This window comes from Perca flavescens, chromosome 6 (genome assembly GCF_004354835.1).
Source record: "Perca flavescens isolate YP-PL-M2 chromosome 6, PFLA_1.0, whole genome shotgun sequence".
Classification (NCBI taxonomy): Eukaryota; Metazoa; Chordata; class Actinopteri; order Perciformes; family Percidae; genus Perca; species Perca flavescens.
In genome coordinates this window covers 4,747,233-4,773,882 of record NC_041336.1, presented here as the reverse complement: position 1 = coordinate 4,773,882, position 26,650 = coordinate 4,747,233, and the positions used below count along the sequence as shown (strand labels likewise).

General features: G+C 42.0%; 2 protein-coding genes across 5 annotated transcripts in view; one reads left to right on the top strand and one right to left on the bottom strand.

Moving 5' to 3' along the window:
* The first annotated feature begins 294 nt into the window (after positions 1 to 294).
* On the top strand, positions 295 to 14,754 carry LOC114557965 (NLR family CARD domain-containing protein 3-like). Of its 4 annotated transcripts, XM_028581736.1 has the most exons (12): positions 295 to 321; positions 561 to 693; positions 4,884 to 5,037; positions 6,498 to 6,656; positions 7,146 to 7,249; positions 7,462 to 9,289; positions 9,627 to 9,800; positions 10,380 to 10,553; positions 12,429 to 12,602; positions 13,530 to 13,703; positions 13,931 to 13,971; positions 14,185 to 14,754. In XM_028581736.1, the coding sequence occupies exons 4-12, from the start codon at positions 6,529 to 6,531 to the stop codon at positions 14,592 to 14,594; spliced, it is 3,207 nt and encodes a 1,068-aa protein (XP_028437537.1). In that variant the 5' UTR covers positions 295 to 321; positions 561 to 693; positions 4,884 to 5,037; positions 6,498 to 6,528; the 3' UTR covers positions 14,595 to 14,754. The 4 variants fall into 4 exon arrangements, with proteins under 4 accessions (XP_028437537.1, XP_028437539.1, XP_028437540.1 ...); XM_028581738.1 differs by lacking the exons at positions 295 to 321; positions 561 to 693 and adding an exon at positions 1,307 to 1,564; XM_028581739.1 differs by lacking the exons at positions 295 to 321; positions 561 to 693 and adding an exon at positions 4,161 to 4,194 and having other exon boundaries at positions 4,945 to 5,037.
* A 4,368-nt stretch (positions 14,755 to 19,122) lies between these two features.
* The window catches only part of aste1a (asteroid structure-specific endonuclease 1a), an 8,999-nt gene continuing 1,471 nt past the window's right edge, over positions 19,123 to 26,650 (bottom strand). Inside the window, exons 2-6 of the mRNA XM_028579438.1 lie at positions 23,894 to 24,741; positions 22,606 to 22,905; positions 21,979 to 22,183; positions 21,118 to 21,262; positions 19,123 to 20,038 (exon numbers count right to left, since the gene is read on the bottom strand). Of these exons, the coding sequence (XP_028435239.1) occupies positions 19,591 to 20,038; positions 21,118 to 21,262; positions 21,979 to 22,183; positions 22,606 to 22,905; positions 23,894 to 24,741 (1,946 nt within the window). The 3' untranslated portion in view covers positions 19,123 to 19,590. The remainder of the gene's footprint in view (positions 20,039 to 21,117; positions 21,263 to 21,978; positions 22,184 to 22,605; positions 22,906 to 23,893; positions 24,742 to 26,650) is intronic.

Here is a 26,650-nt window from a genome sequence, read left to right as displayed (position 1 = left end):
CGGACATTTTATAGACTATACAAATGAGTGATTTCAAGAAGTGTGTGTGTGTGTGTGTGTGTGTGTTTGTGTGTGTATAAAATGTATATTAACATTATATAAAACCTTTTAAAGTTCTTTCATGTCTTCATCATAAAGGCCTAAAATGCCCCAAAAATAATAATAAATAAAAAAAGAAATCTACTGGCTCATAATAGCTGCCTGAGCTGAAGGCAAGGCAAGTCGTAGCCTGTGTATGGTCCATCCTACTAACCCTTTTCCCCCAGCTCAGTTCTAATTTTGGAACAGACAGAAGGAAACGATCCTGGGATCCTTGAGATTGTATGTTGTTGTTAATGTATTATATCTATTTATATGTCTATATAACTATCTATGTAAATGATTATTTTTACCTATCTTTGTTGCGCTTTGTTGTATTTGTTTTCAAAAAGATTGTTGTGGATTTGTTGGCATCTGTTGCTCAAGAATTATGTGTTATGAACTTTTTTTGTAACTAAATTGAGCACGAGGTTTTCAAAAAAAGTGGTAGGTACAAAATGACTCATGACGAAATCTGATAGGTACGCATACACACCATCCCCACCGAAATCAACGCCTATGGCTGTAGGTGTGTTTCTGTATTCCTGTGAAGTCTCTCAGACTCCATTATACTCTCGACAGAACAGAGAGAGGCAGCATGCCGTCTGAAGCAGGGTAAGTGTTCTCATTATTGATGATATCTTTTTCAGACGAATTCTTTAGTCTGTTATCCCAGTCACATGCCAGGTCGTTATATAGTCACGTTATTGTAATCTATTAAGTTGTGGACAGGTTACGTAAATGCAATTGAAAGCAATGCATTTTAATGGGAAGCATATTTCGTGATCCCAGAACGCTGACGATAGCGAGTAGCCTAGTTGATAAGGCCAAAGTCCGCGTAGGGACCTTGGTCGGGGTGGTGGATGGGTCAGAAAACGCAGGACTTCAGAGCTGCCAACTCTCACGCATTTGATTGGTTTCACACGCTCACATGCCACACCCCCAATTTCTCACGCTGAAGTGTCAAACCGGTCAAAAAAATGAAAGAAGTGTCAACCCGGTCGCATTACGCAAATTACGAATCCCACTATGGCCACGCCAAGACCCGCCCTATGAAGCAGCTTGATTGGTTGGGATTAGGCATTTTACCTCGAGTGGTTAAGGTTAGGGTTAGGGGATTGGTCAGGGGATAGGACCTGTACATGTAAGCATGGACGCCTGGCCAATAGTAGTGTGTAAATGCTACTGAAGGGCGGGTCTTGGCGTGGCCATAGTGGGAAGAAAATATCACAATACGGTCGGTCAAATGCCTGAAAGATGAGTTTATGTTTATCTATAGAGCTACCTGTCGAGCCGCTCGTGATCGACTAGTTATGCTTTCAGAGACGGTGAGAGAGGTTTTTTTTTTTTTTTAAATTTCGCAAATGTGAGAACATTTCTTCACGAGCCATCCCAGGCGCATTCCCCAGGCTTCAGGTATGCTTTGAGTATCACAGACCCGTCCGTCGCTTTGTGTCCACTCTCTCAGAGGTGAGCAGCGCGGCTGGTAAGTGGAGCAACTTCAGTCTGATGTGGGCAGTGACGCGGTGCGTCCGTGCTCTACCTCTGATGAAGAGCAGCGTACAGCCGCCTCTACACTTTGTCAGAGACCAGAGACCCAAATGGGCCTCTGTGTCTGTCAGACGGTCTGAATGAGATACTACCATATCAGCAGAGCAATAACATGCACAGCAGACTATATTAAAACTCTCCAAATTTTGGAGAACACAGATGGGAGGAGGTTTATTTAGAATGTGCACAAAGTTGTAAAAAAATCTGATGTAACACATCTGAGCTATTGAAGTCCAGGGGTTTATAAATTAATTAAAATGACTTAATGTATGATTCACATGAATAAGTGCCAAATGCACATTTAAATAGATTTACTTCCCCAGAAAAAGACGCAAAAGAGGAGGGAAGAGTAAATTATTGACTCAGCAGACATGATGTTAAATTAGAAAAAGTTGATCTACTAGACTAGAGAATAGTTGAAGTAATACAGAATGCCTGAGGGCCTTAGTTTTATATATTTTCAATTGTTTCCAGCATTAATTGATGTAGAAAAGGGTAGAAATAGGTACATAAAAATCCAGTGTTTAATGCTCAAAATTATGTCTCCTCACAAAATCTGGAAACAAAACCGATGCCATTTGGTGGCCAGGCCACGCAGCTGTGACTGGTCCAGATGTTTGTGCCAGCTCACCTCTGTGCATCTCTAAATGTAACTGTAAATAATACATTAAATTTCTTTCTTTTTCCAAAAGAATTACATTAAGTGGGGCACAGAGGACAAGGGCCAAACATTACTGGGCGTTGGCACAAAAAAAGTTTGAGAAGGCTATAACACATGCACAAAATGAGCCATGCTGTGTCTTTTGTCTTGCTGTTGGTATTTTACAGTCTAGTTTCTGCTGGATCTTTTGGTGGGGGGAGGGCCTTGTTTGAAGAATGATTTTCCCTCACTGCCTAATCTAATGAGATTTGGTCTTTGGCCACCAGTCCCCTTGGTACCCAAAAAATGGTTATTTCTATTTATTTAGTTTTAAAGGATTAGAATGTATGTAAATCAGTGGTTCTCATTCTTTAGATCCCTTTGGTAGACCAATGTTAATTTAACTTTGGGTCCCTGGTCCCTACCTCATCTTATCAGCTGTTGCTACTGTCATATGCTGCACTGTCTCTTCATGTAGCACATTATGTTTGGCACATTGTATGGGTCACTTCTTATATCATAACAAGGTAATACAATGTGTATCATCAAGTGATGACTGATTAACAGTAATGTAAATGCTAAATGCCCTAATACATGTTGAGACTACAACAATGCAAATCTTGCAGTTTTGCACATATCATGTAAGACTCGATTTCTCCATTTCTTTGCACAAAACTCTCCAGAAAGTGCCATTTAATGGTTTATTTTCAAAAAAAATCCCGGACCCCCATAGGGAGAACCCCACCACATAACAAATCACAATTTAAACCCTGACAGTAATGATGCTGAATGAGCCAAAGACATTTGCTTTGTACGTAGAAAAAGTTTGGATTCGCCCCACCAACTCTCACTCCAAGGTTTGGGGGAAAGTTGGCAGCTCTGGGACTTTCACCCCGGAGACCGGGGATCGCGCCCCGCGTGTGGCAGTACCTTTGTCGGCGTGTCCCGCGTGTGACGGTTCCTTTCCCCGTTTTTTCCCTAACCCCAACCGTCTCGTTATTGTGGCGTTTCATTTCCCCGTTGTGGTGTTTCATTTCCCCGTTGTTGTGTGGCCCTGCGGCCGGGGATCGTGTCCTGCGAGTGGCGGCCCGCCCCGTTGTTTTGGCCGCCGTGCGGTGTTTCATTTCCCCGTTGTTGTGTGCCCCTGCGCGGGTGGATCGCGAGTGGCGGCCCGTCCCGTTGTTTTGGCCGGCGTGTGGCGCCTCATTTCCCCGTTGTCGCGTCCCCCAGAGCAAGTTCGAAAAGCGTGACCTGTAGGCTTACACGTTCAAAAGTCGTTGCATATACACGAAAAAAACGTCAAAATCGTAACCTGTACACGAATTTATGAATCAAAATAACATGACTAAATAACGTGACTATTACACGACCTGGCGTGAGACGGGTTGGTTATACTGTATGTCAGAAAAATACCTTTCTGATAACAATCAGCATCTAGGGTCCAAGATAACATCTTTAAATGTTTTCATTTCCTGGTTTCTGAGCCAACACAGGTACTCAACAGTCAAAATGGAGATCAGCCTCAGCCTGTAGTCTGGATTTAAACCAACCAGTCAAAGTGTAGCATTATGATAACTAGAACATGTTAAACTAATATAATATAAAACTAATGTAAAATAAACATTATTATACTGTGTGTGTGTGTGTGTGTGTGTGTGTGTGTGTGTGTGTGTGTGTGTGTGTGTGTGTGTGTGTGTGTGTGTGTGTGTGTGTGTGTGAGAGAGAGAGAGATCTATATAACATTTTTAGAAATCTGAGCTGAAGGTTCTGAGCTGAGTTGCTAAATGCGGCAGGTCGTATGTAACATAGATATTAAACAGTAAATGTCTAATATACTCTGTACTGACGTGTTGGAAGTTGCACAGCTGATTAAACAGTTTCTGGCCAAAGGTGGCAATGGTGAACACACAGTAAGGCCTACCCAGGTAGGTCGGTCAGTTATCCCATTATTTATGACGCCATGTCACAGCTACTGCTTTATATCTATGGTATCGGAGGTCCGTCCTATTTACTGGAGCAGTGATCAAAGTTTGAGTGCATAAAAACTTTATGGGATGGGGATGATTCTTCCAGGTATTAGTCAAACCCTCCATTGTTACTAGGGAAACAGGTGTTATTGTTTTACAAAAAATGTATTTCTATTGTGTCTGTTATAAAATATAATTTAATGGTTTAAAACATTTTTATTTGGCAAGTGGCCATGGTATACGTGGGTTAATGCCCTTCGAGGTGTCCACTGTCGGGTAATGATCAACTTAGGCAGAGGCAATATATCAAAGTGACCAATGAAACCAGTACTTTTACTTTAATACTTTTACTACATCAAGCTGCTAAATAGCCTATTTAAGCACTTAAGGTTTGAATACTTGTAGTGGAGTATTTCCACATTGTGGTATTAGTAGCCTACTTTTAGTCTTTAGATAGTGTAACCCTGTACAATAAAATATTAACTCTACCTACAAATTATAAATAATACATTTTATTGTATGATAGGTTTTTATTTAAATATGTAGTCATCACTTCATCATCATTGTGAAATATAAATCCAAGCTGTAGCCTATATACTGTATATATTTGACCTTTCTTTGTTCAGCTTTGTTGTGCTTGTTTTTAGATGTTAGTTTCTGTCTTCCTGTGTTCTTGGAACTGTGTTCACGGATACCGGGCCTCTAAAGCTGAGTGTGATACGAGAGGGAGGAGCAGTGAAAGGTGAAAGTAAGAAGTCAGAAAGCCAGACTTCATTTCACACTCAACAGAGCAGAATCAGGGTGAGTGGTAATCTCAGTTCCTCCAGAATTTCATGGCATTTTTTTGAGATTGTTGCGGCCCAAAATGCCTGATTTCGCGGGAGCTTTTGTAAAAAATTGCGATAAAAGTCTTTTTTTTGTATAGTTGTTTAAAAATGAAAAGTGAACTTGTTTTGGGGAGAATAAAACTAATCTGGGCTGAGTTTTCCTAGTAACCAAAAAGGCTCACGATGCTGCAAACCACACCAGAAAGGTGTCTGACGCTGCGCTGCTGCTAGCCTTGTCTGGACACGTGTATGATTCTCATTGATAAAATGTAATACCATGTTAAACATAAACATATACTGATCTGATTACAGCAAAGACAACGTCGGCAGTGTTGACGGCAAAATAGGCTCCAGAATATTTCCTTCTGTATTAACAGGTGCAATATTAGAAAATCAATTTTTTTTTTAAATTACATCTATATATCTGCATTTATATCAAAACTTAGAGACTTTCAAACATCAACATGACATATAAACATCTTTTCCTGTTCTATTTTGCCTGGAAACACTTCCAACACGCTTGCGTGTCGCGTGAAAAATAGGCGTCGGTCCTATTTCTAGCAGGCACGAGTTTTCGGCGCGGCTCGAGCCACGCCTGAGACGCGCGTGTCACACAGGCGGTGTGCAAGCTCTAACCTGTTACCATGGGAGCCGAAATATGAACGGACACGCCATGCAGCCAGTGTGTAACCGGCTTTAGAGTGAAAAATCGTTACAGCGTACATTGATGTTATAATGTATGCAGGTTGGCAGGACTTTCACTGTACGTTTTGTTGGTAAATGTTCAAGTCACAAACGTCTCGTCTTCATATCAGAAACAAGGAAATGAATTTGGCGCCGTACGTGTTACGTCAACCCGTTCTCACTCCCGCTTGGTCATTGGCTCTCAGTCACATGGGACTGCTGGGATGCAGTTGCGGGAAACTCCGGTTATTGGTTAAATTTTGCAGAAAAGTTGTGGTCAAAATTGCAAGTGGCACCAAATTCATGGAGATTGGTTGGATTTGCGTGAATTGTTGCGATCGTGACGTTGTGAAATTCTGGAGGGACTGATTATTGATTAATCAGCTGTTGTTTTTTTTTTATTGTCTTTGAATTGTTTAATCTTTCATACGGTTGTATGTTAGAAAAATATCTTACTGATAAAATATCAGCGTTAAGGCAACGTCTGTAAATGTTTTCATTTTCCTGGTTTCTGAGCCATCACAGCTACTTAACTTGTGACACACCAACAGTCAAAATGGAGAGCAGCAACATTGTGAAGACAAACCAGTCAAATTTTTATTATTTTTGATAACTAGAAAATACACATGGATTTGAGTAAACTAAAGTAAAATAAACATGATTATACTGTGTGTGTGTGTGTGTGTGTGTGTGTGTGTGTGTGTGTGTGTGTGTGTGTGTGTGTGTGTGTGTGTGTGTGTGTGTGTCCAGTGTTACTGGTTTACTTTTCAGACTTGAGAAGATGAGTGATTTAGAAGAAGACGAGGACAGATCAAAGTCTCCGGTCTGCAGCCGTCCCTCTATGGAGTGGCAGCAGTCTGAAGATGATCCTAAAAACTTCAGTAATGAACCTGGACCCTCAGACACAAAGTAAGAGACTGTTTGTGCTGTAAACTGACCTGAGGATTATTCAGTTGTTATTGTAGTCTTATGATCTACACTGTTCTTTTATAATTACATGAGCGCAGTAGAGGACAGTAACGAAACAGAGTTCATGACAGTAAAGAAACACAGTATAGATGTAGTGGGGAATGTCAGGTGATCCATGAAGGCTCTGATGGGGGGCTTCTGGATTCTAGACTTGGACAGGTGGCCTCTGCACTCCGTCTCAGATGGCTTGTCCACCATATTCATGACAAGGGCAAACAGGATAACAGCCAGTTATGATCCCTCTCTCGAGCCGGTGCAGTCAGATGTTAAACTCCCAGATGTGACTCTAAAGCCTGCAGTTCCCAAAGTAGTTCAGGATGAGGTCCTTGATCTTACTAGGTATGTGGTGTTGGTCCAGGGTGGCCACATCTTAATATGTTTCAACAACAATCAACAAATCATTTTAATGATACAAAAATGTTTTTACAGAAAGATGATGAGGAGTGATGTTTCTGAGGAGGAGCAGCCGTCCAGATCCAGAACCAGAACCAGAGCTGCACTGCAAACAGCCAGTCAGAGCAGCTCTGTACGAAGTAAGTCTGTTGTCTTCATGTCTGAACACACCACTGGTTGTTGTTATACCATGACATTTGTTGTGTCGTACAACACAGACATTTAACATCTTTATAAATATCATTACAGTTTAAGTCCATCTGGAATTTAACTGCATCATTTTCATATTGGTAATAAAAATAGTCAACATTTTTTTTTCTTGTTTTGTCTTTCACCTTTGTCCTTTTTTTAGTGAATGTTGGTCGGCAGAAACATAAGATCAGGCTGAAGGGGACATTTAAACATGTGACTGAAGGAGATGAAACAGGAAGTGAAACCCTCCTCAACAGGATCTACACTGCAATCTACCTCACAGAGGGACCAAGTGAAGACGTTAATACCCAACATGAGGTGAGGCAGCTCGAGAGAGCTTCCCAGATGAAGAATCTTGACGACTCTCCAATCAAGTGCTGCGACATCTTCAAAGCCTCACCTGACCAACAGAAACACATCAGAGTCGTTATGACAAACGGTGTCGCTGGCGTTGGAAAAACCTGCTTAGTGCAGAAGTTCTGTCTGGACTGGGCAGAGGGTTTGGAAAACAAAGATATCAGCCTGGTGATCCCGCTGTCGTTCAGGGAGCTGAACTTGATCATAGATGAGCAGTACAGTCTTCTGGAGCTGATCCATGTTTTCCATCCAGCATTACAGGAGGTCACAGCAGAGCAGCTCGCTGGCTCTAAACTTCTGTTCATCTTTGACGGCCTGGATGAAAGCAGACTTTCACTGGATTTCAAGAAGGGGAAGGTTTCTGATGTCACACAGAAGTCATCATTTAACGTGCTGTTGACAAACCTCATCCAGGGTCAGCTGCTTCCCTCGGCTCTCGTCTGGATAACTTCCCGACCTGCAGCAGCCAATCAGATCCCATGTGTTGACAGGGTAACAGAAGTACGAGGCTTCGCTGACCCCCAGAAGGAGGAGTACTTCAGGAAGAGATTCAGTGATAAAAAGCTGTCCAGCAGAATCATCTCCCACATCAAGAAATCCAGAAGCCTCCACATCATGTGTCTTCTCCCAGTCTTCTGCTGGATCACTGCTACAGTTCTGGACCACATGTTGACTATAGACCAGAGAGGAGAGCTGCCCAAGACCCTGACTGACATGTACTCACACTTCCTACTGGTTCAGACAAGGAGGAAGAAGCAGAAGTATGCTGAGGGACATGAGATGAGTCCACAGGAGCTGACGGAGGCCGACAGGGAAGTTCTTCTGAAGCTGGGGAGGCTGGCATTTGAACAGCTGGAGAAAGGAAACCTCATGTTCTACCAAGAAGACCTGGAGCAGTGTGGTCTGGATGTGACAGAGGCCACAGTGTACTCAGGAGTTTGTACAGAGATCTTCAAAAACAAGAGTGGGATCTTTCAGAAAACAGTCTACTGCTTCGTTCATCTGAGCGTTCAGGAGTTTCTGGCTGCAGTCTATTTCTACCACTGTTACACCAACAGGAACACAGAGGTACTGGAGGACTTCCTGAGAGAAGACAGGGATAAATACCCATTGCTGGATGACTTTAATGACGTGAGTGACAGTGATGGCAATGTTCATGATTACAGAACCCTAGATGTCTTCTTGCAGAGAGCCATGGAGAAATCCCTGAACAGTAAAAATGGCCACCTGGACCTGTTTGTCCGCTTCCTCCATGGAATCTCTCTGGAGCCCAACCAGAGATTGTTAGCAGGTCTTCTGGGTCGGACAGACAACAGTCCAGAAATGATCCAGAGAGCCATCAACAATCTGAAGAAGATCAACATGGACGAGATCTCTCCTGACAGGAGCATCAACATCTTCCACTGTCTGACGGAGATGAACGACCACTCAGTCCATCAGGAGATTCAAGAGTTCCTGAAGTCAGAGAACAGATCAAAAAAGATACTCTCTGAGCTCCACTGCTCAGCTCTGGCCTACATGCTGCAGATGTCAGAGGAGGTTCTGGATGAGTTGAACCTGAAGAAATACAACACAACGGTGGAGGGACGTCGGAGACTAATTCCAGCTGTGAGGAACTGCAGAAACGCTGTGTAAGTCCAGATGTGATTAACTTTTATAAAATATACACTTAAAATATACACTTTTTGTTCTTTCTAAGAGAAAGATGGCTTGGACACTCAGTGGCATGACATATTAATAAAATATAATAGTATAGCTACTCCTTGAAAGCAAGATTTATTTAAAAAGAAAGATATAAAGTCTGCAGGTTATGAAAGAGAGAGATGAAAATTGTTGTTTCATGTCAAACACAGTGAGAGAAGATTAGCCGGACCGATTAGCCGGACCGTTGATGACAAATGCATGAAGTAAATACAAGGTGTCCCTTATTCGGCGGTTACATTTGTTGTAATATTTGTGTCATGACAGACTGTCTGGCTGCAGAATCTCAGACACTCACTGTGAAGTTGTGGCGTCAGCTCTGAAGTCCAACCCCTCCCATTTGAGGAAGCTGGACCTTAGTGACAACAACCTGTATGTTCCAGCAGTGAAGTTTCTGTCTGCTGGACTGAGGAGTCCAAACTGTAGACTGGAGACGTTGAGGTCAGGTCACTGACTGTAGCTCATGTGTTGTTTTTTTGTATTCATTTCAAATCTGTGACTGAGGTTTCACATGCTTGGCTCATAACTTTTCAGTATTTTTATTATTATATGAATTTTAATTAAATTTTTTGTTTCATAACTATTCTGTCTTTCCAAAAGGCTGAACAAAGTAGAAAAAGTATGTTTTTTTTCAGCTTCCACAGACTCACATTGTGGTCCATTAGTTAGTGAACATGATTTCAGTACTGATGAGGCCGTAGAGTCTGCCAGTGTGTTTAAATGCAGTTAAAAACCCCATTGTATTCGGGAAAAGGTAAGACCATACCCTAGTTACTGCTGTGTATGTAAACACACTGAGTGAGGGATATGAATGAGATTGTTGAAGAGCAGATAAAAACAGTTTGATCTTTAATTATAAATAGATTTTAACTATGATCCACAACAACAGAATGACAAAGTCACTTTACTCCTTTTAGCGAAAAGTTTGATCAGGACATTTTGAGTTACACATTTAAAACCTGAAGATATCTGATTGGATAATAAATAGATTTTTTGTACATCTATTTTTCTCTTATTCAGATTAAATGACTGCAGTTTGTCAAAGACCAGCTGTGCTTCTCTGGCCTCAGCTCTAAAGTCCAACCCCTCCCATCTGAGGGAGCTGGAGCTGAGTAACAACAAGCTGCAGGATTCAGGAGTGAAGATGCTGTCTGGTTTTCTTGAGAGTCCAAACTGTAGACTGCAAACTCTGAGGTCAGTCACCTTGTTTTACTTCTGTGTTGAAATTAATATAATTTGAAAGTTGTGGTGACACTAAACTTCAGACATAAGGCTGATTTGCGCAAAGTCCTTGAAATCTATTCTGCAGTAAACATCCATGGCAAAAAGAAAACAAGGAAGTTTAATTCATTTTGGTTTTTACTAAGAAATTGTGTGGCGATGACGTTAATAGCACGACCAGTTCACCTGCTGCAAGCCCTGTTGGCACACCTCCCCCCAGGGTGACAATGCAAGAAGAAGCTGAAGAAATAATGTCCTCTCTGGCTGAAGATGGTGGTGGTAACATTCCATCAGAGGCCGGTCACTATCCTAACCCCTCTTGCTCCTCTCTCCGGTTAAATTGGAACAGCCAGCAGTGGAGAGACTGGAAGAGCCCATATACATGGTTGTTTGTTAAGGATGGAAGCTTGGGGTGCGTTGCTTCATTGAACGGAGGAATTATGGTATTCTTCAGTAGCCTGGGTAACTTTAACCGTTGTTCATGTGAAATCTCAAAGACAGCCTGATACTTTGTTTATAGACTATTTGTGGGTGGCTGTTTGCTGTTTGACCTATCCCTGTTGATAACATATAATAGGGTAAATTCTGTATAGTACATACACTTGTAGCTGTATGCACTATACAAAAAACAAAAAGGGCTGCCCCGAAGGTCACAGTATAGTTCGAACACTGTAGATTTTAAAATATAACTGATAAAAAATACATAAATACAATGAATAAATAAATAAACTTTATTTTAACGATCAAACAACATATATTCAGTATTTGTCGGTGAAGGTTCTCAGTCATCCAGGTCATAGTTATCCAGGGAAGGGTTAAACTCAAAGGCAACTCCACAGAAGTCAAGATGATTGATACCGCCTTGTTTGTTTGTACTCCTGGCTGTTGTAACCACTATGGTCGTTGGAGATATAATGAGGGAGGGATGGCTTCCTTGACACCTCTTTCATGTCTAGGGGTAAACCGGACGCAACATAACGTGTGCCCCCCCCCAAAAACACACACACACACATACGCACACACACACACACACACACACACACACCACTCCCAAATGTGGCCAGGACAAACAATTGCAAAGTAGCAGTTTCTATTTTATTCGGAGATGAGGCCCCAACACAACAAACAAAACAACTCTAGAGGCAACCTAAATTTTCCTAAACCAAAACAAAATGTAAAGAAAAGACAAAGCTCTAACCTAGGCTTCTGATAACAAAACAGGAGAAAAAGGGAACAAACAAAATGAACTTCTCACTCCTACCAAACTGCTACTAGCAATATAAGACAAAGAAAAATGTATTCACAGCTAAAACAAAATGGCTGAAGGATAATAAATCCAAGAGCTCAAAGCAATCATTTTCACTGAAGATTTACACAGGCACATGTTGGGAATGGCAGAATGAAGAGAGCCCGAGTTCCTGTCCGATGAGGCTTAAAATGGCTGCTGTCCTCCAGGTGACCAATCAGGAGACAGCAATCAGCTCTGCTGGACCAATCCGGTGTGCGCACCTGTTCTCCATTACCTGTGTACACTCAGAGGAGATCAACTGATAGTGCAGGGTGAAACAAATACAAAATATGACCCCAGGGTTATAAAAATATATATATACACTGGTTGGGCCATGGCTAGTCTTACCACAATGTTCCACTTCCGGGATTGCTACAGTGGTGCTGGAAATTCCGCCGGAAGTCCGTCTTTTCGGTCGGATGTACGTTACCTTCCGCTTTCTTTGTGTTGTAATTTTAAACTCTGTAGAATCAACTAAAACAACCATTGAACGTTCCACCAAAACAAGTTCCTTCCTTATGCATTGTCTTGTAAAGTTACATAATTTATTCTTTATTCAGATTTTGGAACTGCACTTTGTCAGAGAAGAGCTGTGATTATCTGGCCTCAGCGCTGAAGTCCAACCCCTCCCATCTGAGGGAGCTGGACCTGAGGGACAACAAGCTGGAGGATTCAGGAGTGATGCTGCTTTGTGGTTTTCTAGAGAGCCCAAACTGTGGACTGAAGACTCTGAGGTCAGTTCACTGACTCTCCTATACTTTTGTAGCATGGACAAAGATCCCTTGGGGATCTGCAGAGTATATACCCCTTATCAAAAACATGAAAGGTGGTTGAAATTTTCCATAAAATGGAAAGAAGAAGCAATACTAAGGCTATGCATGTATTGAGCTAAACAGTAGTAGTAGCTAGCACTAGCATTAAAAATAAATTCTGATATTTATGCATTCTGATGTTTGTTTTTTTTATTCCAATATTATTTTTCTTCGTCACTCTTTCTTCGGTATCAACTTTCTTACACCATTTTGGCATTATGGAGAGGTGGCAAGAAAAGTGTGATTTACATATAATATGTATTCTAAGTCCCAATATGATTAAACCGTTTGCTGAGAAGACCAATGGATTTCTGCTCAAAATGTTCCTTTGACTATAAGTAATTGAATACACATTTGGACAAGTTCCTGATATTTGAACTTTTCATTAAAACCTCATGACTCTACTACATATGCCATATTAGCACTGGGTTTCGGTACCCAACCCTGTTTGCTAGCTGTGTGTAATGCTATGCTTTGGAGCAGGCTGTGTATCCAGAAGACTTGACTCAGAAGTATGCAAATTGTATGTAAATCACACTATCCTTGCCCCCTTCATGCCAAAACAGTTACAAAAGTTTGAACTGAAAAAAAGGATTGAAAAAAACCTGTCAGCGTAAAAACATCTGGCACTGAAAACAGAGTGAAAAGTAATATGAGAAAATTGTCATCGAAAGAAACTAATGATACATTTTATTCATTCATTTATTCATTTTATTTTAGATGCAAAAACTTACTGTCACTGTTCTAGTTTCCATTTTCTAAACTTCTACAATCTAAACCTTCAGTTCGGAAAACATTGAATGATTTCAACATTGTCTTCTAAAGTAACACAATTTATTATTTATTCAGATTGAGTGGCTGCAGTTTGTCAGAGATCAGCTGTGCTTCTCTGGACTCAGCTCTGAAGACCAACCCCTCCCATCTGAGAGAGCTGGAGCTGGGTAACAACGAGCTACTGGATTCAGGATTGAAGCTGCTCTCTAATCATGTGGAGAGTCCAAACTGTAGACTCAAGACTCTGAGGTCAGTAGAGGGTCCGACACAGTGATGTTTTTGAAACTAGACCAATGAGTAGTTATTTCCTCTAATCTAGGCTCAGAACATGATTGTTGGCAGTCAGATGTAGTTTTTGCAGTGAACTCTTGGCTTGGAACTGATGGCTCTTGTCAGGGTTCTGAAGCTGGCTTACTCAAACAAACAATTATTTAAAAGTGGATCTATAACTTTTAGGATTGTGTTTATCTCTACAGGATCGATGACGTGTTGATCACAGATGAGAAACAAAAGAAATGTAAGTATTGAAAGGAATTTTGAAGAATATAAATGTCTCCCTTTTCTAAAAGAGAACACAGGAAGTGATGAACAGAATACATATGTTTCTGAACAGATATTTGCAAACATTGAGTTTAAATTAAATTTACAATATTGTTATTTCTTAGAAATCTCTGTGTAGATGTAGTTGTTGGTTATATGAACAAAAGTGTTTTCCCTGGTTATCTTCCAGGTCCAAGAGGGGAAACTCTACGGGGAAATGTCCCAGCAGAGGAGGACAGTGTCCCAGCAGAGGACAGCGTCCCAGCAGAGGACAGAGTCCCAGCAGAGGACAGAGTCCCAGCAGAGGACAGAGTCCCAGCAGAGGACAGAGTCCAAGCTGACGAGAAGCTGTTCTCAGTTCGGAAACCGTTTATCAATGGAGTGTCTGAACCTGTTCTAAACCAGATTCTGGATGAACTTTTTCAGGTTCACGTGATAAATGATGTTGAAATGCAGTCGATCAGAATAAAAGCAAGATACGACAAAGCAGTAGACGTGATCGACACGGTGCGAAGAAAGGGAGCTAAAGCCAGCTCAGTTCTGATCGCTGCTCTCCATAAGATAGACCCATTCCTTTCCAAAGAGCTGAACCTCAGCTAAAGCAAAAAAGAAACCGTGGAGTGTGATCAGGAATCTCTGTAACAGCTTACTGTTATGCAATGAAAGCCTGTGACTTTAATAAGTTGACTTTACTCAACTTTGGAAACAAAAAGGCCTCATATTGTGGTCGAATTGTAATTTCCACTTTTTTACTGTATATATAAATATATAATATATATATTTGGGTTCCTGAAATAAACTATAAGCTAATATTAAAGCACTTGTCTGTGTACATATTTATTAACAATGTCTGATCATTTGTGTCTCATAAACAATGCTTTCTATGCTTTCTAATGCTTTCAAGTTGTTTTGCTTTGCTTTCTAAAAAGACATAATTGGTCAGAGAGATGGGCATTATTTCAATTAAATTTATTTAAAATACATATTTAATTACTTGGAAGTATTTTGTAATTTTTTTTTATTTTGCTGTACAGAAAAAATAAGATGCAATTTGTAAGAAAATCAGTCTTTGGCTAAATGCAACTGAATCACGTGACATGATCCAGCAATGCTGTCATGTCCAGCTCCCAATCATAAGGTCATGTTTGTGTTTTGTGTTTATCTCTGCATGTTTTTGCCACTTCCCATTTGTTTTAGCATTCCACGTTGTTTTCCTTTTCTGCTTTTTGAGTTTTATGACCCTGCTTCGTCTTCTGGTTTTGGATCCCTGTCTCTGTGTTTTGGTACTTTAGCCTGTGTTTCTTTTGTCAACAAGTTGTGCATTTGTGAGTCCATTCACCTGTGTGAGCTGTCTGGCAGTACGAACTGACCACTTCTGCATTTTCCCCTTTTCCTGTGAGCGTCACTTTTGGGCAAGTTCTCCAAGCCACTTCCATCACATAGTATAGGTAGCGTTGAAGTGAACAGCTGAAATTGTGAAAAGTGTCGACCAGGGAAGGGGAAAATTCAGAAAGGGTAGAGCTCTACCCGCTTATGTGGACCCCTTCCCTGGCCAAACAGCTTGAGATAGAAGTACAACAATAGTGTACCAGGAGCATGACGATTAGGAGTGTTTTCAAAGTGTCGACTGGAGAAGGGGAGGCAGGAAGAGGTAGATGTGTATCCCTTTATGTGTCCCTCCCCAGACTGCAGTGTGTCTGGGGAGGTACCTGCACTGTAAATCCTGTGTTGTTGAGATAAAGGTGAATTTATTTCTAGTTATTGTGCTGTTAGCGTTGAGTGTTCCTGTGCTGTATATCCTGCTTAGATGCAGGTAAAGCTGTTAGGTGCTAGTCAGTGTACCTGCACTGCTGGGATTGGGGCGATCTTCCAGTCTGGGCCTGGATGATGGTATGAAACAGTTGTCTGAGAATGGGAATCAGTTGTCTATGTGGAAAAATGGAGATGGCTAAGATGAAGCTGGCGCAGACGGAGCTGGCTGACTGGCAATCCTTGGATTGGTGACACGAAGAGAACACGAGGAAGAAAGTTAATGATAGTTTCATTTTTGCTCGACACTTTAGAATTCAATCGGCCATGGTGTACTGCAATAGAGGACCACAATGGAAATAAGACCTAAGGCTTTTTTGTGTCAGGCTTGGAGAGCAGCAAGTGCAGACGAGGACAGGCTGACTGGTTTACTTTTAATGATTTGTTTTTTTTAAAAGGTTTACAGACAGAGAGTCCCAAGGCAGGCAGGCAACAGGTAGCAGGTAACACATCTCCAAACATCAATGCAACAATGATGAACCGATAAGAAACAACAAGTGGACCGGTATATCAAGTATGAGTCACTGATGAGGGATGGTGTAAGGATGGGTGTGGCAGTCAGGTAAAGTGGAATGAGGAATAGGGCTAGAGATGAGAGAGGGACAGATTCCAGTAGGGCTGGGCGTATCTATCTAAATATCGATAGTATCGATACCAAGATGAGTATCGGTATCGGATTGATACTGTCGTGATGAGATCGATACTTTTGTTGCAGTTTCGCAAGTTCAAGTCTGTGCGCAGTGTGCAAACAGTGTATTTTTTGTTGTGTTCTTTATATTATTATATTCCTATTTATACATTTTGGCTTTTGTTTACTTATTTTGCACAACTGACTATTTTTCACAGGTATCTGTGTGTAATGGAAGGTATTTTTGGTTGTGTTGTTGACTTTGTTATATTTATATTTTTGTTACTGTATATTATTTTAATATTTCTATACCATTACATTGTTTTATATTCTTCTAGTTAGTAAATAAAAACATTTAGATTTGCCTGTGTTTTATGATAATCATAATCAACTAACTAAACTAAAAAAGGCAAAATCACAAAATTATTCAATGATCGTGAGTTACAAGTAAAAAGTATCGGTATCGGCGATACTAGCCCTGTATTTACTTGGTATCGGATCGATACCAAAATTCCCAGTATCGCCCAGCCCTAGATTCCAGACGGCTAATCAGAGCAAACACTTAACAGGGCAGTTGGAGGCTGGTCTATTTCGACGACAGACGGTTCATTCCTGTCGATTGCTTCGGTGCCAGATGTCCCGTCCCCTTCCTCTGTCTCTGTGTTGGGGTTCTAACCTCCGGCTGATTGGTGAGGACTATGGTTACCTGCTCCTCAGATCTCTGCAGGGTAAATCCAGACAGCTAGCTAGACTATCTGTCCAATCTGAGTTTTCTGTCGCACGACTAAAACTACTTTTGAAAGTACACATGTTCCACCAAAACAAGTTCCTTCCTGAGACTATTTAGCAGCGGTGCCGCCCAAGATGATTGTGTTTGGTTTAAAGAAAATGCCAATAAACCAGAGCACGGTTTTCTCCCATCCAGGAATGCTGTGTAGACTTGTGGTCAGGAATGTGTGTGTGTGTGTCTGTCTGTCTGTCTTACATTTTATAAATCTTTTAAAGAAGCTCACTTTGTTTTTATTCATTTTTAAGGAGCGTAGATATATTAAACAGATATTCACAGAGGCAGTTTGTGCAACAACAGTTTCAAGTTTATTCACATATCAGACATAAAAAACAAGAGCTTAAGCATTTCCTCATTTGTATTCCCACTTCCCCACCTTATTGAGTGCAAATCAATGTAAAAAAAAATAAACCGATAAATATAAAACATTATCAAGAATTTTACACATATTCCTCATGCTGTGACATTTGTATCTTCGAAGGTTTAAACATTCTTCCCTGATTTAGCAGAGATGTGAACAAAACATTCAGAAAGTTGAATTTAAAAGATTTACAAAAGTTAAGTTAAAAGTGCTGCTTTAAATAGAACCGGAACAAATCTAAATACACTTTAAAACCAGCAGTCAACTGTTTATAAATCACACTGATGGTAAATAAAAAAAAAACATCATTATGCAGGAGAGGATAAACATGAAATCGGACATCTTTTTACTGAATTTCATTTATTAACTCGGATGTTTTTTTTTTTTTCGGTTTATACTGAACTTTATGTGGAAGTAAACATGGCTACGACAGCCAATAGCAACGCTACACACCGTTAATAATGACCGACAGTCACTGACGCTTTTCTGGACTGGAAAACAAATTCAACATCCAAGTTTTCTCCCATCATGCAACACTGTGGGGGTCATCCACTAAAGGGAACATTTCATTCTAAAACTATTTCAAATGTGAATAATACATTTGGTGTCTGAATAATTTTGTTTTCATCTCTACTCAAATAGTCATTATTGAAGGACATGTACATTTTGTATCTGATCTAAATAAACTTTAAAAAGGGATATTTTTAAAGTTTTTAATGCTTAAGTGGTATTTGAGACGGGACGTGCTCCGGTGATAACTCATTTCACATCGACAGTACATGCACAACACTTTAGTACATAGTCGCGGGAAGTGGCGAAGCTTTAAAACTCGCACCGTCAGCTCAGCTGTACTTCATGGAGGGGAGGGGCCAGAGGTAGAGTGGTCTGCTAGTCTTGTGAAAAGAACCATCTGGAAGGGCTGTGAGACTTTCAAAAGACCCTTTTCTTTCTCCATTTCTGCTCAAGGAGCTCCGTTTCTGCTAGCCACAACGTTACTGCTGCATCGCTTCCTTGTTTCACAAACTACGCAGCGGTAAAAAGGTTACTGGCGTTAAAAGTAATTTGCGTTAACTCGTTATCGCGTTCATTGTGACAGCCCTATTATACAGTATCAACACGGTCTCGCGGCAGTTCGTGAAATGGTCACGTCATTTTTAATGAGTTGATTTGTGTACACAGACACGTTTATCTCGTTTTTTTTTCCTGATGTCAGCACGTTTTTATTTCAAAGGAAAGCTTTTTTCCGTGAAATGAACATCGCCGAAAAACCCGTGATGGCACCACGGAAGAATTCCTGGTTGGGTTTAGGAAAAAAATCGATACAGCATAGTATCGCGATATCTTTCGTGGCAATAGTGTATCAATACACAGACGCCAAGTATGGATCTATTGTGATATATGTGTTGGTCAGTCTGTCTGCTTGACAATCACATTTTGCAGCAATAAAATTGAAGTGCGATGAACAGACAGAGAAATGTGTCTTTTTAGATAAAACAGATGTTGACAAAACTTTCCTTTTGGGGACATCATTTGAAATTGGGAAAAATTAGAAGTTGGAAAAAAGGTAAATATATCGCAGAATATTGCAATATGTTTAAAATCGCAATAATATCGTATCCTGACATACGTAACGTGATGATATCGTACCCCTACCTTTCATACTTCTCGCTACCGTTGTTGCTCTTAATACATTATTTAAAAAAAAAAAAACGGGTTGACCATCACGAAAACAAAATATGCGAGTCAATAGATTAAATAACATGACCGTTTCACGAGCTGCAGTGAGACTGGGTTGACAGTATATAAGTTTATAAAACCTGTAAAAGGAGCTCATATGTCCGATTTTGTCACTGCGACCAAGTGGCTAAAAATGAGCGAATGCTGCTTTAAAATCAGCGCATGTCGCTTTAAAAGAGTTAATTAATGGCGTGGTAATGTTTAAAAAAACAAAAAAAACAAAAAAAGTGAAGCGTGAGTGCTCCGAGAGTCCATGAATGGGACTCGGGGGAGTTCAGAGCAGGTCCCAGCCCCGGCACTCCTCTTTGCGGGCCAGCTCTGGGTTCCTGCACCGGTTGTTTCTCTCTTTGGCTCTGTAGCGAGTTTTCACTGACACCAGTTCGCTTAGATGCAGATCCTCCTGCACTTTGACCTGGCTGCACGCCTCGGTCCTTGCCTCCTCCTCCTCCTCGTCGTCTCCGTACAGGAGGAAGAGCTGCTGCAGGTTGGCGGTCAGCTCGTCCAGAGGCTGGCGCCGCGGAGCAGCCGCCACGGCCCCCGCCGGCGCTCGCCGATGGCCCTCGCGGGCTGCAGACGTCTCCTCAGAGTGGAACTGGTGGACGACTGTCTGCATGGTGGAGTACAGTCTGGCACTGGAGCGCTCCTTCTTCGGAAAGGTCTTCACTTTGGCTCCTGACCTCATCCTGTGGACCAGCTGGTGGACCAACGTCCCCTGAAACAACCTGGACGAGGAAATGAGGAACAAGATGGAGATTCAACATCAGCCAGCATCTCACCTGTGAGTCCATATTTCATTTTATCATGAAGTGAAGCATATAATCTACGGCAGGGGTTCTCAAATGGGGGTACGTGTCCCCCTAGGGGTACTTTGGAGGATTGCAGTTTTTTTTTTTTATGCAAAATGTTTTTCAGTTCCAGGGCTGTAGTTCCTTCTACTGGCTTTTTTTCTTGCCAAGTTTGTCACTTTTTACAAAGTTTTTGTCTCTGTTTTTGAAGGTTTTGTCGTTTGTTTTGACCTTTTTTTCTTCAAAGTTTTTGTCTCTTTTGGAATTATTGTCACTTTTGTCGCCAGTGTTGCCTTCCTTCTCTCTACTGTATTTTTTTTTATTGCCTTTTTGAAGTTTGTGTCTCTCTTTTCAAAGTTTTTGTTACTATTTTCAACCTATTCTTTCCTCTTTGTCCAAGTTTTTGTCTCCTTTCTCCATCAGCATCTAAATGTTTTCCAGGTCCAAGGCTGTTGTTAAATCCATCTCTGACATCGCTGTATTCTTCCTCTTTATAGAGACTTTTTTTTTCTACCAAAAATTATTCGCGCTGGTTAGGGGGTACATGGCTTAAAAACACTGTTCAAAGGGGGAACATTATTGAAAAAAACTTGAGAACCAGTGGTCTACGGCTTTAACGATATGCTCGACTCACGATACGAAACAATTTCAGGAAATTTCAGTTAACCCCTGTGTTGTCTTCCCATCGACCAGGGTCAAAACATTTCTCAACGTTTTTGTTACTTTTTCTTATGCCTTTGACGCTTCTTTTACAAGCTTTGGTTTGAACTGGGCTTTAAAATACCAGTTCAGCTCGGATATAAAAGAGATTCTCAGAGAACTTCTGCTGTAAATTGTACAAGGAAGAAGCAACCCTCAAATATTGTTTATAATGCACCAGGTTCATGTTTACATCAAGTATTTTAATTGGAGAATCGATTATACTTCCTCCACAGCTGAGATTTCATTTCACTCCTGAAGCATGAAACAAATTGAACTGTAGTTCCTGCTCAGTCTAACGCTGTGTGCAGACTCACCTGGCGATCGGGGGTTCAGGTAAGGGGTAGCCCAGCAGCTGGTTCAGCTGGATGCTGACCCTCAGGCAGCTCTGCCATTGGTTGATGGCGTGAACCACGCCCACGTCCAGCTTTTGCCCATATCGGTGGTTTGGAATCTGCAGAGCTGCAACACACATCACACGCACATCAGTCACTGAACACTGTTCTCATGAAGCATTTGTACATATATACGTCTGTAAAGTAAAGCTCTGTAATTGGTATGTAATCCGCGTTTTTATTACTGTCAGCAGCACATTCACTGCTGCTGTACAAGGTGGTGGATGTTTGGCTCCTAAAACACAGAGCTTTCAAGCCAGGGAGTGGAGTTCATGTCTCGGAAGAAGTTAAAGGACAATTCCAGCGCAAAATGAACCTAGGGGGTTAATAACATAATATGTGTACCGAGTCGACCGTTCTCTGGGATATGGTTTCACGCTAATCGAATGTGTATTTAGCTTGAAACAAGCTAGCTAACGCTACCTTTCGGGGCACTGGTAGAGTAAAAATAAATCGCTATTTTATACCACTAACCGTGGAAGTATGGTCCTGTTTTGAGCCTTGTTAGTGGTATAAAATAGCGAGGAAAAACTCCTTCTCAGGAAGAAACCTGGGACAGACCCGGACTCTTGGTAGGTGGTGTCTGTCGGTGCCGGTTGGGGGGGTGATGATGAACAGTGGCGATAACAGTCACAATAAAGATAATTGTGACTAGAATCACAATAGGCATAGCAGGGCACTGCAGGGTGTCACAGGAGGTAGCAGGGTATAGCAGACTGGGCGAAATCAGTTTGGCAGATCAGCCCTGAGCTGTTCAGGTGATCCCCAGTTTGAGAGTCCTACCTGCTCTGTGTCTCAGTGAGTCTCCAGTGCTCAGGCCCAGCAGCAGCGCCTTCAGCAGCGCCTCGTCCGGCCGAGGCCGAGCGCTCCGCAGCCAGTAGCAGGTGGCGGCCACCGGGAGGCGCAGCGGAGGCGGCAGGTTGCTCAAAGAGGCCTCGGTCACGCCCAGAGCCTCTAGTAGCACCTGCAGACACAGAGAGGGCTCCGCCTGGGGGCAACACACAGGAGGAGGAAGAGTTAACACGGAGTAATTCAACGTAAAGATGTTATATACCAGGGGGACAGACCTTATAGACAGAAGTCTGATTTAGGATGATAAAAGTACTGTTTATTTAAATGGAGTCTGGTGGGTTTTATGGAAAGGATCCCTACAGAGATAGACCTTTTTGTTAAAGAGTAAGATCCTTTCTGTTTTGCATGAAACAGCCCCGAAATCACCATCACCAAACTCCACCAGACTCCATGTAAATAATCAGGACTTTTAGCGTGTATAGAGCCAGAATATATATATATATATATATATATATAAAATGGTGCACAACTGTCCTGTATGGTTACATTGCATGTAAACAAAAACTGGAATAGTAGACGGGAAGACAACACAAGGGATAAAACCCCTAAAAGATTCACCTGATCCAGCGAGTTGAGTTTCAGGTGCCGGCAGGAGTCTGGGACGACAGCTTTGACTGGGATGAAATTGATCTGCAGGCCGTCTCGGTCTCGCTCCATCACCTCCTCTCCTTGGCCCAGCAGCAGCCCGTACATCAGCTGGCGCAGCGGGCGGGACGTCAGGTGAGAGCTGGGCATGTCACCGTGCTCCACAGGGTTGTTGAGCGAGTTCCTGCGCAGCAGCAGAACGTCCAAGATGTCTGAAGTCAGCCGGGCCTGCGTCAGCGGCAGCCGGACCCAGTTGGGGACACGACCCGCCACCTTTTAGGACAGAACCACGCAACAAACTGAGAATATTTCTCGACTGTAACAACCTTATGTTACCTATATTATAGGGGTGTAACGGTATCCATTCAATGAGCCACGATCCAATGTATTGTCTGTAAGTTGCCCCTTTACTTTATATTTATTCTTTTTATTTAAAAGAAATGTTTGTTTGTAATTAAAATGTCTGGAAGATCTCAGTTACAAAAATGTTAAATCATATTTTAATTGCTTTGTTTGAGTTGATACGAATGTGTTAAATAGGCATTAATAGTATTATCGTCTCATAGCGATCGCAAGCCTCTGAATTGAACCAAATTAAAATCACATCGTGACACTTTTAGATATCGTATAGTTGTCCGAGGAATCAATATGATATGTTATACACCCCCGAAAGATTATTATTTGGATGATTGGATTAGTTGTGTGGTCTCTAAAATGTTAGAAAATGGTGAAAAATATGGATCAGTGTTTCCCAAAAAAGCCCAAGATGACGTCCTCACGTCTTGTTTTGTCCACAACTCAAAGATATTCAGTTTACCGTCACAGAGGAGAGAAGAAACTAGAATATATTCACATTTAATAAGCTGACATCAGAGAAGTTTTAACCTGTTGACTCAATCCGAATCGCAATGGTTGGCGAATCATTTAATAGCTGCCTAATCTATAATCTTTGCAGCTCTAAAAGCTATGATTTAGCGCAATAAAACAAAGTCCAAGGTGAGATTATATGACTTACAAAACAGGAAAACGTGCCCATAAAATCTACAAAACAAGACATTTGAGGACGTCATCTTGGGCTCGATCGACACCGATCCACATTTTTCACCATTTTCTGACATTTTAGAGACCAAACAACTGATCCATTCGTTCAGAAAATAACCCACACATTAATCCACCATGAAAATAATCGTTAGTTGCAGGCATCCCTAATCGATAACCAGGTTTCCTATTTCATCAGCTGATCGTTAAAGGATTGTATTACCTTTTCCACAGCTGGGAACGGAGGCACCATCCCATGGAGGAAGAACTTCTTCAGGGAGCTGGGAGGGAGTTTGTACTCCTCCATGCCCAGATGCAAACCCTGCAGCAGCTCCTTCTTTTTGTCCTCGCTCAGTCCTCCCATCAGCCCCAGCGCTGCCTCGAAGGCGTCCTGTGGCTCGTTGAAGCGCCTCAGCCAGCGGAGCAGCCCCTCCAGGCGGCTCGATTTCCAGCCGCCGCCGCTGCCTGGACCGGCGAACTGAGCCCACTTGATGGGCGACTCCCTCCTCTGCAGCTTCACGTAGTCGTTCCCTGCCAGAGCGGCGAAGGCGGGCAGGATCTGGCGCTGGATTTGGAAGACGATGCAGAAGCTGGATGTGGTGTAGCCCTTGCAGGGGATGTAGCTCTGCGAACCGCTCCCTTGTACCGCCTCCCACTTGAAGTCGGATAGAGGCAGCAGCCCCACCGGCCCCGGGAGGTCGAAGATGTAGAAGTCGCTGTCTTTGGACAGCACCGGGCACTGCCACTCGCTGGCCAGGGCTGCGATCTCCTGGTCAGCTTCTCCGTAGCACTTCGCCACCGGGACCTCCAGCCGCGCCAGCGTCTGTTTGAACACCCCCTTGACCAGCCGTGGCAGGATGCCCTCGTGACTGCCCTCTACGGCCGCTTGATGGGCTCTAATGATGCGATCTTTGGCTCTTTCGGTCACAGTTTCCAGCTTCTTGTCCGTGTAGTCCGAGCCTCCGTCCAGCACCACGTACGGCGTGATCCGGCAGTCTCTGAGGGCTTTGACGAACTTCTCAATCAGCGCATCGAACGCTGCGTACTCCCCGCCGTGATTCTGATCCAGACCTGAATAATCAAGCAAGAGAAAGACAAGGTACACATTTAAAAGCACATTGCTGACCGACGTTTCTCCAAAAGTTGAGCCGCAGGCCTGCTGCATTTTTTGGAGTGTCCCCCCTGAAGCAACCCCCGCTGCAGTCTAAACGAACTTACTGACCTTAGTGGTCCCCTAATACTGTATCTGAAGTCTCTTTTATATAGACCTTAGTGGTCCCCTAATACTGTATCTGAAGTCTCTTTTATATAGACCTTAGTGGTCCCCTAATACTGTATCTGAAGTCTCTTTTATATAGACCTTAGTGGTCCCCTAAATGAGCGCATCAGTGCACACGGGGCAACAAGCTCACGTTAATAAGCTGTTTTAAATTTAAAATGTTCAATGTGTTAACCTTTCCTGATTGCATCGTTTCCGACCGTGGTTACCTCCAGGGCCGACGCTATAACATGAATAACGTCGGGGTTAAAATCCCGTTTCTGGAGAGCAGATGAATGAGCTTGGCTTTCAGTCTGGGGATTATTTCAGACACCGCACAACTCTGCTCCGACTGCATCTACACGTCTGCTTCCTCTTCCTCTATCTCTCTTTTGCCCACTTACCACACACACACACACACACACACACACACACACACACACACACACACACACACACACACACACAAACATGCACTGAGCTCTCTTAAAGGAGCTGCATCACCATTTTACAACAAATGCCTTATCGTGCTGATGTGACCGAGCCCGACCCAAACCCGACCATCATTTCTAAATATCTGTCTATACCCAGCCCGGCCTGTCGGGTACGGTCGGGTATCCATGCCTTAAAGTACAACAGAAGATCGGATCTCTACTTCCATTGGATTTGGGGCGTTTTGTTAAATCTTTTAGCATTTGAAAAAGAAATTGAAATGTTTCGAAATCCTGATTGAACGTTGGCCCTTCTGTGATTGTCCTTCCTGTAAAAATTCTAAATAAATCATAATTTCAGCTTTTTTAACTCAAGGATTAGCTATCATTTCCTAATAAATAAATGAGGTTTATTGACCATGAAATCCAAATAGTGTAAAACTAGTAATGAGTCGGTGTTAGTGGTGTTTATACGTAGTAGTGAAAATGTCAATTAAATGAGGTTGATGAGCTTCTTCTCGACCATAAAAAATGTGCTTTTATTTTGATAACTTCTGTTTCTGCTGCAGGTGTGTGTCGTGTTTGGACAAAACAGAAGCAGGTGTCATGCAAGTATTTATATATGTACTTCAGCAAACACACCTCGTACTGTAATACTGCTGCTACTGCTGACTCATAAAAAACCTCAAGCTCATGAATGCACCGACGTCATCCAGATGAGAGCTGTTTTGACTGTATGGAGATACAAGGTTTACGCCTAACAACAGCTTTAAGAAGGATCTGACAAACAGCTGCAAATATCAATCGATCCGTTGTCAACTATTAAGTTAAGCAGCAACTATTTTGAGTCATTTTTTGCACAAAAAAAGTCAAACTTCTCTGATTCCAGCTTGTTAAATGTGAATATTGTTCTAGTTTCTTCTCTCCTCTGGGACAGGACACTGAATATCTTTTGAGTTGTGGACAAAACAAGACATTTGAGGAAGTCATCTTGGGCTTTGAACGCCAACTATTTCAATAATTCATTCATCTTTTACACATTTTTTTTTTTAATTAAAGTGACTTAATGACCTCATTAAATTGCAGAAAATGCTGTTTTTTAGACTCTCAAATAGGGAAGTTTTCCTGTTTATATCATATTAAACTAAATATCTTCAAGTTTTGGACAAAAATGTCGTCTGTGGTGTCTGAACTGTGTCGTGCAGCGTTGGAAGAAGTATTTAGATCCTGTCAAAAATACTCTGTTACAAGTAAAAGACCTGCAGGGAAAATGTAACTTCAGTTAAAGTCT